The 12,672-nt window shown below is 40.0% G+C and overlaps 1 protein-coding gene across 1 annotated transcript; it reads right to left on the bottom strand.

Annotated features, from left to right (window-relative positions):
* Window positions 1–1,082: 1,082 nt before the first annotated feature.
* On the bottom strand, window positions 1,083–11,642 carry LOC142500932 (TRPM8 channel-associated factor homolog). The gene is made up of 7 exons (XM_075610204.1): window positions 10,961–11,642; window positions 8,523–9,514; window positions 7,868–7,962; window positions 7,033–7,246; window positions 5,968–6,207; window positions 3,915–4,255; window positions 1,083–2,482 (listed from the first exon to the last, which is right to left on the bottom strand). Exons 1-7 carry the CDS (start codon window positions 11,575–11,577, stop codon window positions 2,228–2,230), a joined length of 2,754 nt encoding a protein of 917 aa, XP_075466319.1. The 5' UTR covers window positions 11,578–11,642; the 3' UTR covers window positions 1,083–2,227.
* Window positions 11,643–12,672: the final 1,030 nt, after the last annotated feature.

Here is a 12,672-nt window from a genome sequence, read left to right as displayed (position 1 = left end):
AATAAATAATAAATTACACATACATACACACACATACACACACATACACATACATACACACACACACACACAAACACAAACACACACAAACACTGTATACTCACACACTATACATACAAAAAGCATGCGGCACGTGCACGCGCATTAGCATAGGCACGCACGGCCGCACGGCCGCATGCTTTATAGAAAGGCCCTAAGAGTATAAACAATCTGCTCTAGGACCACTCCAATAAAAACTATATATAATATAAACTCCCTAATAGGGATGGGGGACTAGTACCTAGTGCTCCGGAGCACAAATATATAGTACATAGAATGTCCCATACAGTAAAAGATAAGGGTATGGAAACCCACAGGCATAACTCACTGTTAGCTTCCAAAATCCACAGGTGCTGTCCCCAAGCAGTATCCAGCGGCGTGCAATCCACCAAAGTACAACAGCAGGAACAGGTGAAAAGGCAGTGCACTGCCTAAGAAGCAGGAGGAGGCTCACGGTAGCATAAAAACAATTTATTCCATTAAGGGATCAGACATAGGTCCCAACAGCAGCAGCAGGTAACACACCTACGCGTTTTGCCCGAAACGAGTAGGTGTGTTACCTGCTGCTGCTGTTGGGGGCTATGTCTTATCCCTTAATGGAATAAATTGTTTTTATGCTACCGTGAGCCTCCTCCCTTTCTTAGGCAGTGCACTGCCTTTTCACCTGTTCCTGGGAAAAGTATTATTCTGTTTTATTTTTTATTATTACTTTATTTCTGCTTGAAATAATTGTTATGCTTCTAAATATTGTTTCAGTTAAATAATAGTAACATGAGTGAAAACACTCTTTATTTTGAAGGTCCTTACCTTTTAAATCCCCTACTGTAATACATTCTGAATAACTGTCTCATTGACTATTATGGGTTTCAATGACTACCGAAACCTATTACCATTTGGACTTCTCAGTTATACAAAAGCTGCAAGAAAGAATAAACCAACACAAATATCATGCTATGATTAGTAGTATTATTAGTATTTATTACTTTTACAGAAATAGAGCATACTGTTTTAATTCTTCATAAAATTAATACAGATCACGAAGGGTATTAGTATGAACCCCATTAACAAATTCATCTTAATTGGCCTATTACAACATTGGATACTGCACGAGTGATTGGACAGTTACTTTAGCATTCGCTAAAGCTAATTACTCTATACCCCTTATTTTGATAAAGTTGCATTTGAATATAATATGCATTAAATTCTACTGGCAAGAAACAGATTACAAAGAAGAACTTTACATGTTTGTTGATGGAAGAATACAAAGTTGTGAACTGGACAGAGTTCACAAAACGTCTGGAAACCAATTGTCTGTAGGAAATTGTAGGATTTCATTTCATTTTACAATTTTTATGCTACTTTTATGGTTCTACCCTACTCTTAGGAAACTCACAAACGAAGTTCCCAACCTACTATATTTCCCCTTCCCGTGAATATTATTGAAACCACCAGAACTCTCATGATGCAAACTTGTGTCTTTCTCACATCTTATTATGACAATATGCTCTTGGCTACAGGGATGGTTAGATTTTTTAGACCCATACCTATGATGTTCGTTTATACCTGTTTAATATTCAACATCAAAAATAAGCATAAAAGGTCTCACTGACTTGCACCATGATACCGTAACTTGTAATATATTGTGAAAGTTTGAAAAGTGCTTTTTCACTTGCTATCCTGTATTAGAGCTTCATGAAAGTGATAGCACTTAGCAATGTAACGACTTCCACTTTAAAATGACAGATGTAGCCAGACTTACCGTTTGCGTGGCCATGAGCGTACGTGGTCCAGTGACTGTCCCAAATGAGGCCTTGAAGGATTAACTCTGTGGGAGGTCCCATTGAAAAGAATAGACCCCCCACAGCGCCGTCATTACAGCCAGCTCGACCGCGCATCAGCCACGCGAACGGTAAGGCTGGTTACATCTGTGGCTTCATAATTTAAAATCTGTTAATATAAATGTCGTGGTATCAGTGAGTGCTGTTTGGATCGTTTCCCTTTTCTATCCTTTTGACAGAGTTCTAGTGCTGCCCGTGTGGAAAGCAGATTACTGTTGGACCATTTGGTCTAAACTGTGTATTTTTGGCCTTGATATGTTCGATGGTAATGAATCCCATGCTTTTTTGCAATATATTGTGATAGCAAAACCAATATCCCAAGTCCCATCTGTAGTAAGGACGGACTGCCCTTAGGACTGTGTACTAATGTATGTTTTCAGGGGATTGTCTTCCCACTCAGGAAAATCTATCAATTTTTGGGCAATCGATTCTTCAATTGGCCAACCCCACTTCTTAAAGAACGGAGCCAAGTTTCTCTTCACTTGCTGGGAAAACTTTTCTGCCCACAAGTTCATCTTATACGCATTTTCACTTTTTATGCCGGAAATTTTCTGGTAGTCAGAGAAAAGTTGTATGAAAGGTTCCCATCCAAAGCCCTCCTGCAACTAAATCAGAAAAAAAAACGTGTTTTATTCAAGAGATAAATGGCTATCATCATTCAATGTGTTATATATATATATATCTATATATATATATAAATATATATATATAGATATATATATATATAGATATATATATATATATACAGCTCGACCCCTTTATAATGCAATCCGTTACAACGCGAATCCGCTTACAACGCGATGCAAGTGTGGCTCCCAATTTTCGTAGTTATGAATACTTTACAACACGATTATTGGTGTCTTAAATACTTTATTGAACAATGCATATCATTGTACATTATTTCTAACGTGATCCGCTTATAGCGCAATGTGATTCTTTGGACCCTAAGCATAGCGTTATAAGGGGGTTGAGCTGTATATATATATATATATATATATATATATATATATATATATATATATATATATATATATATTTATATAATATATATATCCTGTGTGTTAGCAAAAAAGCAAGGAAAAATAATTGCCGGCATTAACCCTAAATGTGTGAGGTCACGTCTGAGGTGGCCATTTATATACTGACATTTTCTGCTAAATTCTGACAAAAAGTAGTGACAATGGTAAATTCTAATTAATGTGAACTTTTCAAAAAAAACATCTCAAAATTGCATAATTTAAGAGAAATCCACGAAAAGTTTTGCGAAGACAATCTCACATTTGTTGTAACTGTGCACAGAGAAAATTATTGTTTAACGACCCTTGTATATTGTATGTAATATTTTAAGCACATTTGGCCAAGGTAAAACTATCGTATACCTTTATTTTGAGCAGTAAATTGGTAATTGCATAAACAATTTCAAGTTAATTTAAGTTTTCGAATATATGCTTTAATGCAAATAATGGGCATATATTGGCTAGGTGATCTATTTAGGCAGATACACACATTACACAATATAATAGTCTATATTACTGCATATATGTCCTGTCTGCACAGCACTGGTAAAGGTCCTTATTCTATATGCTATGAAGATTTCCTGTCCCTTAGTGTCATTAAAACTAAACGTGTCTAAATCGTCTCTAGCAAGGGAAAGATGCCTAGCTTGTGACATATTAAATTAGTCCTAACCTAACTTTTGCACTAAGTATATAAAATGGGAATACATTTTTAGGTAAAATGGTTATCATGGTTGTCTCCTAAGATTTGTTGTTGTTGCTACTCTGCCTATTATGTTCCAATATGGTGTGAAGCTGCTTTCCAGTGATGGAAACAATTCTAGTCCCATCATTTTAAATAGGACCAGTTTCTTCTGCAGCACTGCAAATCTGCTCCCCGGCATATGGAATAAGAGCCTAAGTGACACAAAAAGATAAGTTGTGATATGGGACTAACAGAAAAAGTCAAAGAATAACACAAAATGTAGGTCAGAAAGAGAAGGAAAGAGAGTGGGTTATCAGCTTGACTTTTTTGTCTAACCTGCAAGTATGTTTCCAAACTGGTCCACGTATTCCAATCTTCCAGCTTGCTGCCATTTTTCAAATATGTCTGGACCCTCTCTGTGCGCCTGAGAGGCTGGAGCTGTGGGTGAGCTCTGTCACGTGGAAAGTTCTCAAGTACCTTCTCATGAATGTAAATGGACCACAGATTACAGGTGGCTTCCAATGTGTGTGGTGAGATCTCCCAGCTGCTTTTCTGCTGGTTATGTCCCAGCTCATGGGTCAGACCCCAAAAGCCATGGGCTCTTATATGTTCTACGTCAAATAGATGTCTCGCTGATTCTACGTGGATCATGATGGGGTATCCAGCATGCATGAAACCTAACACAGAAGGGAATATACAAATTTATTGCAACTGGAAGAACTTATATATATAGTCTATCTTTGGTACCCTATACAAGGATTCTGTTATGAACAATAGACTATGACCCTATGTTTGTAAGAGACTTTAGGAATAGGCTGTCCCAAGTCATGTAATGTTATGCTGTTTATATTAACATGGGATTACATTATTTTACTGATCTATAATATTGTTATAGCATGACACAGTGGTGTGCCCTCAGTTAACAAAGAGCCAATTGTAGTTGGAACCAGAAGACATGAGGAGACAAATGTCCTATCGTTATTTGCAGGTCCAGAGTAGGAAGGGAGCGATTGTTTCAGGAACACCCCAGAATAAAGAATAAAAATGATGGTGCAATAAAATAACACAAAATTGGTGTGTATGAGTCTAGGCTCTGTATAAATGCCTACTTACAGCAGGTAAGTGCTAAACCAGCATAGATCAGGACTACAGGTAAGTGTTAATCAGGACAGCAGGTAAGTATTTGCCCAGCAGTAACAAGGACTCGAAAAGATGATGGTACAGGGATTGACGACTTCCGATACGGTAACCAGGGAAGCGGGCAGCAGGGCAACACAGCACACTCTGCACCTTCAGTTCAGGAACAGCTGTACAGGCTTTGGAAGGCTCTACGCGTTTCGCTGTGTTCACGACAGCTTCCTCAGGAGCTTAGAGCCATAGAGCCTTCCAAAGCCTGTACAGCTGTTCCTGAACTGAAGGTGCCGAGTGTGCTGTGTTGCCCTGCTGCCCGCTTCCCTGGTTACCGTATCGGAAGTCGTCAATCCCTTACCGGATGTGATGTCAGACGCCATCCACCGCGATCCGACGGGAGTCACTGGGAGGTGACGCAGCAAGCATTTCATCTGTTCCGGCACTCTACTGCCTCAAGTAAAATCCTATGTGTACATGTCCTATGTACTTATTGTGAGTACATTTCCAATATGTTTTTAACTTATACATTTTTACACCTTCGATCTACACTATGGTCTCTCCTTGTTTTCTATGAACACCGACTTGAGGGGGATTTCTCCTGTACCATCATCTGTTCGAGTCCTTGTTACTGCTGGGCAAATACTTACCTGCTGTCCTGATTAACACTTTCCTGTAGTCCTGATCTATGCTGGTTTAACACTTACCTGCTGTAAGTAGGCATTTATACAGAGCCAAGACTCATGCACACCAATTTTGTGGTTTTTTATTGCACTATCATTTTTTATTTTTTATTCTTTATTCTGGGGTGTTCCTGAAACCATCGCTCCCTTCCTACTCTGGACCTGCATTATCTTGAAGGGAATCTGTACATATTCCCTGGAAGGTTGAGAATTGCTTTTTTCGGTACACCTTACAATTCACTTTATATTTTTATTACTCACATGTGTCACAATCACTGTTGTTTAGCGCCGCTCCAAGTCACTTTGGTTCACTATCGTTATTTGTGTCAGTAACATAATCATGTTGAGTTTAGAGATAGATTAGGTTAGCTATATATGGTGATACATTAGTAGATTGAGAGATATTTGTACCTGTTCTGGTGAGGTGACAAAGGATCAGACTATGAGATAATTGTTCAATTGATAGAGGAGCATAGAGAGAGAAAACCTTGTATGCAAACAAAGAAACACTAGCTATGATGCTTGAGAGAGCAACTATCAGAGATTATGATAGTGGAAGAGATGCAGAATGAATAGACCTCCTGATATTTGAACATCTGCCACAATCCTCTCTGGCCTTGAGAAAGGGATGGGAATGTCAGAAAGCTCAGCAATAGATTCCATCACAGAGTCCCAGAATGAGAGCGCAGCTGCTGGGTCCTGCAAATCTCTGACCATGTCAGATGGTAATGTAAAGATGATATTCTCTGTTGCCATTTCAGCCCAGGGGGCTGGAAAATGACGCACTGTCTCAATCCAAGCAAGAGGCCTGGTTTTCCCTATAGGGATGGATAAAAGAAAATCTCAACTTCAGTTCTGCAGATGGTTGTGTACAAAGAAAATAAAACACCTGCACATGCATTCCTTGGACTCAAAGACATTCAATATAACTGACCACCTGCAATAGTACAATAGCATATACTTTAAAATATTATGTGTCTCAGGCCTTAGTCTTTACCTGGCTCATATTTACTAAGTGGTACTAGGCCATAATGCAACTTGCATACTGTATGCAATCACTGCTTAGTAAATATGGTCCATACTCATCTATAGTGATCCTGCTCCAACTCTCTTTCTCTCCCTCTCTTTCTCTCCCTCTTTCTCCCCCCTCTTCCATCCCCAAATCTTTCTCACCACCACTCTCCCACCCACCCCAATCTCCCTCTCTCACCCCCACTTCCCACCCCCATCTCCCTTCTCACTCCCCTGCTCCCTCTCCTCCATCTCCCTCTCTCACCCCTCCCGCTTTCTCTCACCCCCCTCCTTCTGCCTCTCTTACCCCCTCCCTCTCTAACCTCCCATCTCCCTCTCACCCCCATCTCCCTTTCTCACCCCCCCATATCCCTCTCTCACCCCCACCATCTGCCTGTCTCACCCCTCCTCTCCCCCCCCACCCTCCTTATTAGTGACACAAATCCTTGTTTCCTGTTCGCTGAAAAGGAAACATATGGCTTCAACCCAGAAGCAGAAAAAACAAATCTACACAAATGATCTCAGATATCCTGTTGATATCAAGAAGTTACACTGATTTCTATTAAGACTATTAGTCAAATAGCGCATTAATAAACAAAACAAATGTCACAATAATTCACATGATTATTTACCGTGTTGGTAGAAAGGAGCCTGCAAAGCTCCTTCCACTTTTATATGACAATGGCCAAGTTGTGTTCCTGATGGCACAATGATATAAAGCAGCCCTCCCCACAGGCTAGATATTGAGATCCTATCTTGATTGATGCTGTAAGTCTGTATAACTGTGGGGGGGCGTTGCACCCACTCAGCATGGTCGAGGTTATCAGAATGGCATCCAATCTGCACCTGGAATTATTTTTATTTGTTACATATGACTTATTTACATACTTGTGGGGGCTATGCATCAAGGAAAACTGCAATTCTGGGTCACAACCAACAGTATCAGGATGGAAAGAAAAAAATCCTATTGATTAGAATATTTTCCTTTGATACCTATTTTATGGTGCATATTTATCCTGTCTATGAACACTACACTCCCTCTTCCCCTACTCATCTCCTCTGTCTCCTCCTCTCTTTGCTGTCTCTCAGTTTCCTCCCCCTACTCCTCTAGCGGTCTCTCCTCCCCTATCTTTGCACTTCTCCATGTGCACACTGTTCATAATACCCTCCTCCTCATTATCCATCAGTCTGCTCCTCTCCTTGATCTCTGTCTCTCTCCTCCTCCCCTTGCTGTATCCCTCTCTGTCTCCTCTCCTCCTTGCCCACTCTCTCTCTATCTGACTCCTCTCCTTCTGCTGTTTTTCCCTTTGTCTCCTCCTCTCCTTGCTGTTCCCCCTCCTTGCTTTCTCTCTGTCTCCTCCACTCCTTGCTCCTCTTCTTAAGGAGGCATTCTGATGGTTGCAGACATACTTAGCTTTTTGTATATATAGATGCATACACACACATACACTTTATCTTATAATTTACCTGAAGACCTGCTGCTACAAAACTTGAGGGAAAGGTAAGGACTGCAGATGTTTCTGGTGAAATGTAAAGGCCTGTGCTCCTCCAGGCTGTACAACCTACATGCAGAATGTGTTATACAGTATGTGGTCAAACCTGTAAGTATTACATATGAAGGAAAATATACTGGACACATATTTAGAACTGAGGATTTCCAATCCTAACAAGACACACCAGAGCTCAATATTGTTTTTCACTTACATTAATTAGAACTAGAGATGTGCAAATATGTCCAAAAGTGGTTTGCAATTTTTTTTCACATTTTCGATAAATTTTGCCAATGTCACAGACTTTTGCATTATTTTAAATTGAGAACAACATTTGCAAAATCAGACATTTATGCTGAGAATTCACAGTTTTTTCTAGCTTTTTAATTCAAAACCTAAAATAGTTAAATTAGCTCAATATCGTACGGTTATTGTGCATGTATAATTAGTCATGTTTTCAAATGCCATGTTACCCTGCATTAGAGGTGACTGACTAAGTCCTCTAATGTTAATTTACTATCACACCTTGCAAGAGGATGACTGTTAAGAGCAGATTATTCCTATGGAACCCACATCACCCTCCAGACTGTAGATGTTTTTAGATGTCAAGCAAAGCATAAAAAAAAACTCACCATTATTGGTTCCATCAATTTCTATGTTTTGTGTAGGATAAGTAGTGTTTTGTGGGAATGGTTTGTAGGTCCGAGGTACATACTCCTTTTGCATGGCATACTTATTATGAAGTAATGTGGCTATTTTTATTAAGAAAGACTCCTTGGAGTTAATTTTGATGCGATTATTTTTGCTAGGTCTGGGGATTCCACATGTTTCTAGAAGATGGATGAGGGTTTCTTGAATAGAAGATAGAGTAGGAAAATCCTCAGCTGGAATTTTTAAGACACTTTCAATATCCTTAAGTATTGTTGATGTCCAGGAAGCCAGAGGAACCCCCAAATCTTTCTTGTCAATGAGATGTTGCTCCAACTGCCAAAGGGCGTTGCGGAAGTGGTACTGTAAGGAGGCATCGACAGCATTTACTGCTTTGTAGGTATCAGGTTTTAGGTAAACCCCCAACATGCTGATGCCAACTTTATTGAGAATGTGGTTGCCTGGATAATCAGCTAAAGCCTCTCGGCCAGGATTTTGGAATGCCCAGAACCAAGGTTGGCCAGTGATGAGTAAACCTCCTCCTTCTGCTACAAACTCTAGGGTCTTCTCCACATCATGTTTGTTTGAAGATCTGCAGCAGTAAACACTGAGAGTGGGGACAAGGTCTGAAAGCTCGCAATCAAATTTTTCCTGGATGATCAGGTTATAGAAAGCATTCATTCCCCTCTCAATGCCAATTTTCCCATTATTCCCTGTGTCAAGCCAAGACAGTGCATTAATGATGAAAGGTTTTAACTGTAAAGACTTGAGTTGTTCCTCTTGTGTTAATACTACAATACGTCCCTGGCCATACCTTGCAGCTGCTAGGCATGTTTGGTACCTTCCATCATAGCAAAGAGAGAATGCTCTGTATCCATGTACTAGAAGTGGGCATGGCATGTCATCTGTTTTGAGGTCAAATGCAGATAGACCCCCCACTAGTAGTTTCAAATCTCTGGTAAAATCAATTTCAAACCTAAAAAAATAAAATGACATTTTGGGGCCTGTTAATATCTACAGTATTTGAGTTCTCCAAAGTCAAGAAACATCATTGCTCAGAAAGGTAAGTGGGTCTAAAGGAGACTATATTTCTGGAGAACTTTAAAAAAAATCATTAAAGGTTACCACTATTTCGGACCTAAGAGTTATATATTACATAAACTCATAAGTGACAACATCCAAATGTGGCACAATCCAACAATTGTCTGATATGTTGTGATACTGTATAATGTGACACTAGGGTGTGTATTGAAACAAAGGTGGGAATGTTTCCCTTTTCCTTTTATTCATAGGAGGACTTTAAGTTCTTTTCTTTGTGTTATTGCTCAAAAGGCAATGTGGTAATTGTATACTAAACAATAGTAAGCTTTAATGCACCTAAATGGCACATGAGGTTTAATACAGATGCAGCACAAGTAAGTTTATGCATTTGGGAAACAAGAATAAACAGACGACGTACAAATGAAATGGGGATACATTAGGGGAATCCTTGATGGAGGAGAATTTAGGAGTGCTTGTAGACAGCAGGCTTAGCAATCGTGCCCAAAGTCATGCAGTAGCTGCAAAGGCAAACAAGATCTTACCTTGCATTAAACGGGCAATGGATGGAAGGGAAGTAAACATAATTATGCCCCTTTAGATAACATTAGTAAGATCCCACCTTGAATAAGGAGTACAATTTTGGGCATCACTCCTTAGAAAAGACATAATGGAACTAGAGAAAATGCAGAGAGGAGCCACCAAATTAATAAAGGGGATGGATAATCTGATTTTTGAGGTTAAGCTAGCGAACTTAGATTTATTATCATTAGAAAAGAGGCATCTGAGAGGGGATATGATAACTATATACAAATATATTCGGGGACAGTAGCAGGAGCTTTCAAAAGAACTATTCATCCCAAGGGCAGTACAAAGGACATGGGTCATCCCTGAATGTTGGAGGAAAGGAGATTTCACCAGCAACAAAGGAAAGGGTTCTTTACAGTAAGGGCAGTTACAATATGCAATTCATTACCCATGGAGAATATGATGGCAGATACAATAGATATCTTAAAAAATAGGTTGGACATATTTTTAGAAAGGAAAGGTATACAGGGATATACCAAATTCTTGGAGTCAGTAAGGAATTTCTTTTTCCCCTTATGAGATATCATTGGATGATGTGTCACTGGGGTTTTTTGTTTGCCTGCCTCTGGATCAATATACTGTAAGTAGGGATTTAGGATAAAGTATCTGTCGTCTACATTTAGCATAGGTTGAACTTAACGGACGCATGTCTTTTTTCAACCTCATCTACTATGTAACCCCAAGACACATTCAATTGAATTATAGTAGTTCCTTTATGTATTCGTATGATTAAGTAATATAGTTCTATACTGTAAACATGCTCTTAGCAAACACTATTAACATAAGAAATACTCACAGAGAGACAAGTGGGGTTGTTGGCATTTGTTTTGTCAAAGCATAGATGCCGGGTGTCCCTCGTTTAGGTGTGAAGAAGATCCCAGCAACCCCAGTCACCTTATTACCAGGGTAGTTCTGCAGAACATCCTCCATCCCTTTCACAGCAGTCCATATTTCTGTTGTGCCACCAATAAATAGGCCACCACCTGTCTTCACAAACTCAATTAGCTCCTTTGGTTGACTGCCTTCAAATGCATCCGTGCAGTATACCCCAAAGGATGTGGATAGCTTGTTGCTAGTCTGTACTTTCATGCTCATACTGAGAAGGATATTTTCTAAGCCACGGCAAGTAGGATGGATACCAATTATTGCATCTGGAGATGGTTTCAGCCAATTCAATGAATTCTGTATGAAATTGCTAAATTTGGGACTGCTTAAGTATTCTGCATGGGGAAGGACAACCAGCCGTCCCTTTCCGTACTGAGAAGCAGCCAGTAGAACTTGCCCGGATGGGTTCACCAAAATTGGAAAGGCTTTTTCCCCAGTTAACAGAAGGTCACAAGGAACACAGTCCCAGCTGAATTCCAATGTATCGATCCCAGCTGCCAAGCACTTGTATGCAGTGGAGGCAGTCATATTTCTTCTGTGTTGATTGAGTCTAATTGTATGATTGTGAGGAAAAGCTTAAATGTAGCTCACATTAAATCCTATAAAATACATGCATGATTAATAGTTTAGACCAAATACATGATTTAAAAAAGTTGGAAATACAGCACTTTCAGAATGTATTTTTTTAAAATCTGTGGTCTTAAGTTCTTTATTACTGTCCTAAAAATAAACATTGATTGTAAAACTGATTTTAGTCCTTAAAATTACCTAAGTGAGAAACATGTATGAACTCTAATACATTCCTCTATTGAATTTGAATGATCTTATACTGGGTTATAATACAGGATTTGTGAGCTATTGTGGCTCTCTATACTATGTAAGTGTTTGTTTAATGCATTGGCTTATTTTGCCTTGATTCACTAAACTTCGGCAATGCAAATCTACAAGCTTGTGCTAATGCCACCACCATACGACATGTATTGAGCATCCCTATGAATAAATTTATAATGCCGTCCTATGTTGGCATAAAAATCCCTCACATATTGATTATGCTTTTTCAGGGTGTCTTGTGGAGACTGCAAGGCCAGCTGGGACCAGAAATCACAACCTCGGTTATTCAGGGCAGCAGCTCTGGTGGTAAACTGGATAGCTGCTGGATAGCTCTGCTGGATTATCTGATAGATAGCTCTGCTGGATTATTTGATGGACAGCTCTGATGGATTATCTGATGGATAGCTCTGATGGATTATCTGATATATAGCTCTGCTGGATTAGCTGCTGCATGGCTCCACTGCCTTAGTGCGACTTTAAGTCCTGCTGCTGCTCCGCTCAACTGTTGCAGATAAGCCCCATGGACACACCTGCTGGCTTCCTATATAAATCGGCCTGACTGATCTTCGACAGCGGGTAGTGGCAGTGGCAGCAGCCGGAGGAGAAGAGCATTGACACATGTGAGAGAAAGGAGAACAGCCATGTAGGAGCGCACCCCAGCGGTCCGATCCAGAAGTCTTTACTGACTTCGTGTCTGCTGCTGTGACAGCGCAGCTCCTACCCGGCTGTTCTCCTGTCTCTCACATGGTGTCAATGCTCTTCTCCTCCCCCTGCCACCACCCGCCGTCTGAC

This window comes from Ascaphus truei, chromosome 8 (genome assembly GCF_040206685.1).
Source record: "Ascaphus truei isolate aAscTru1 chromosome 8, aAscTru1.hap1, whole genome shotgun sequence".
NCBI lineage: Eukaryota > Metazoa > Chordata > Amphibia > Anura > Ascaphidae > Ascaphus > Ascaphus truei.
Note: the sequence above shows the minus strand (reverse complement) of the source record. Positions and strands in the feature narration are given on the sequence as shown.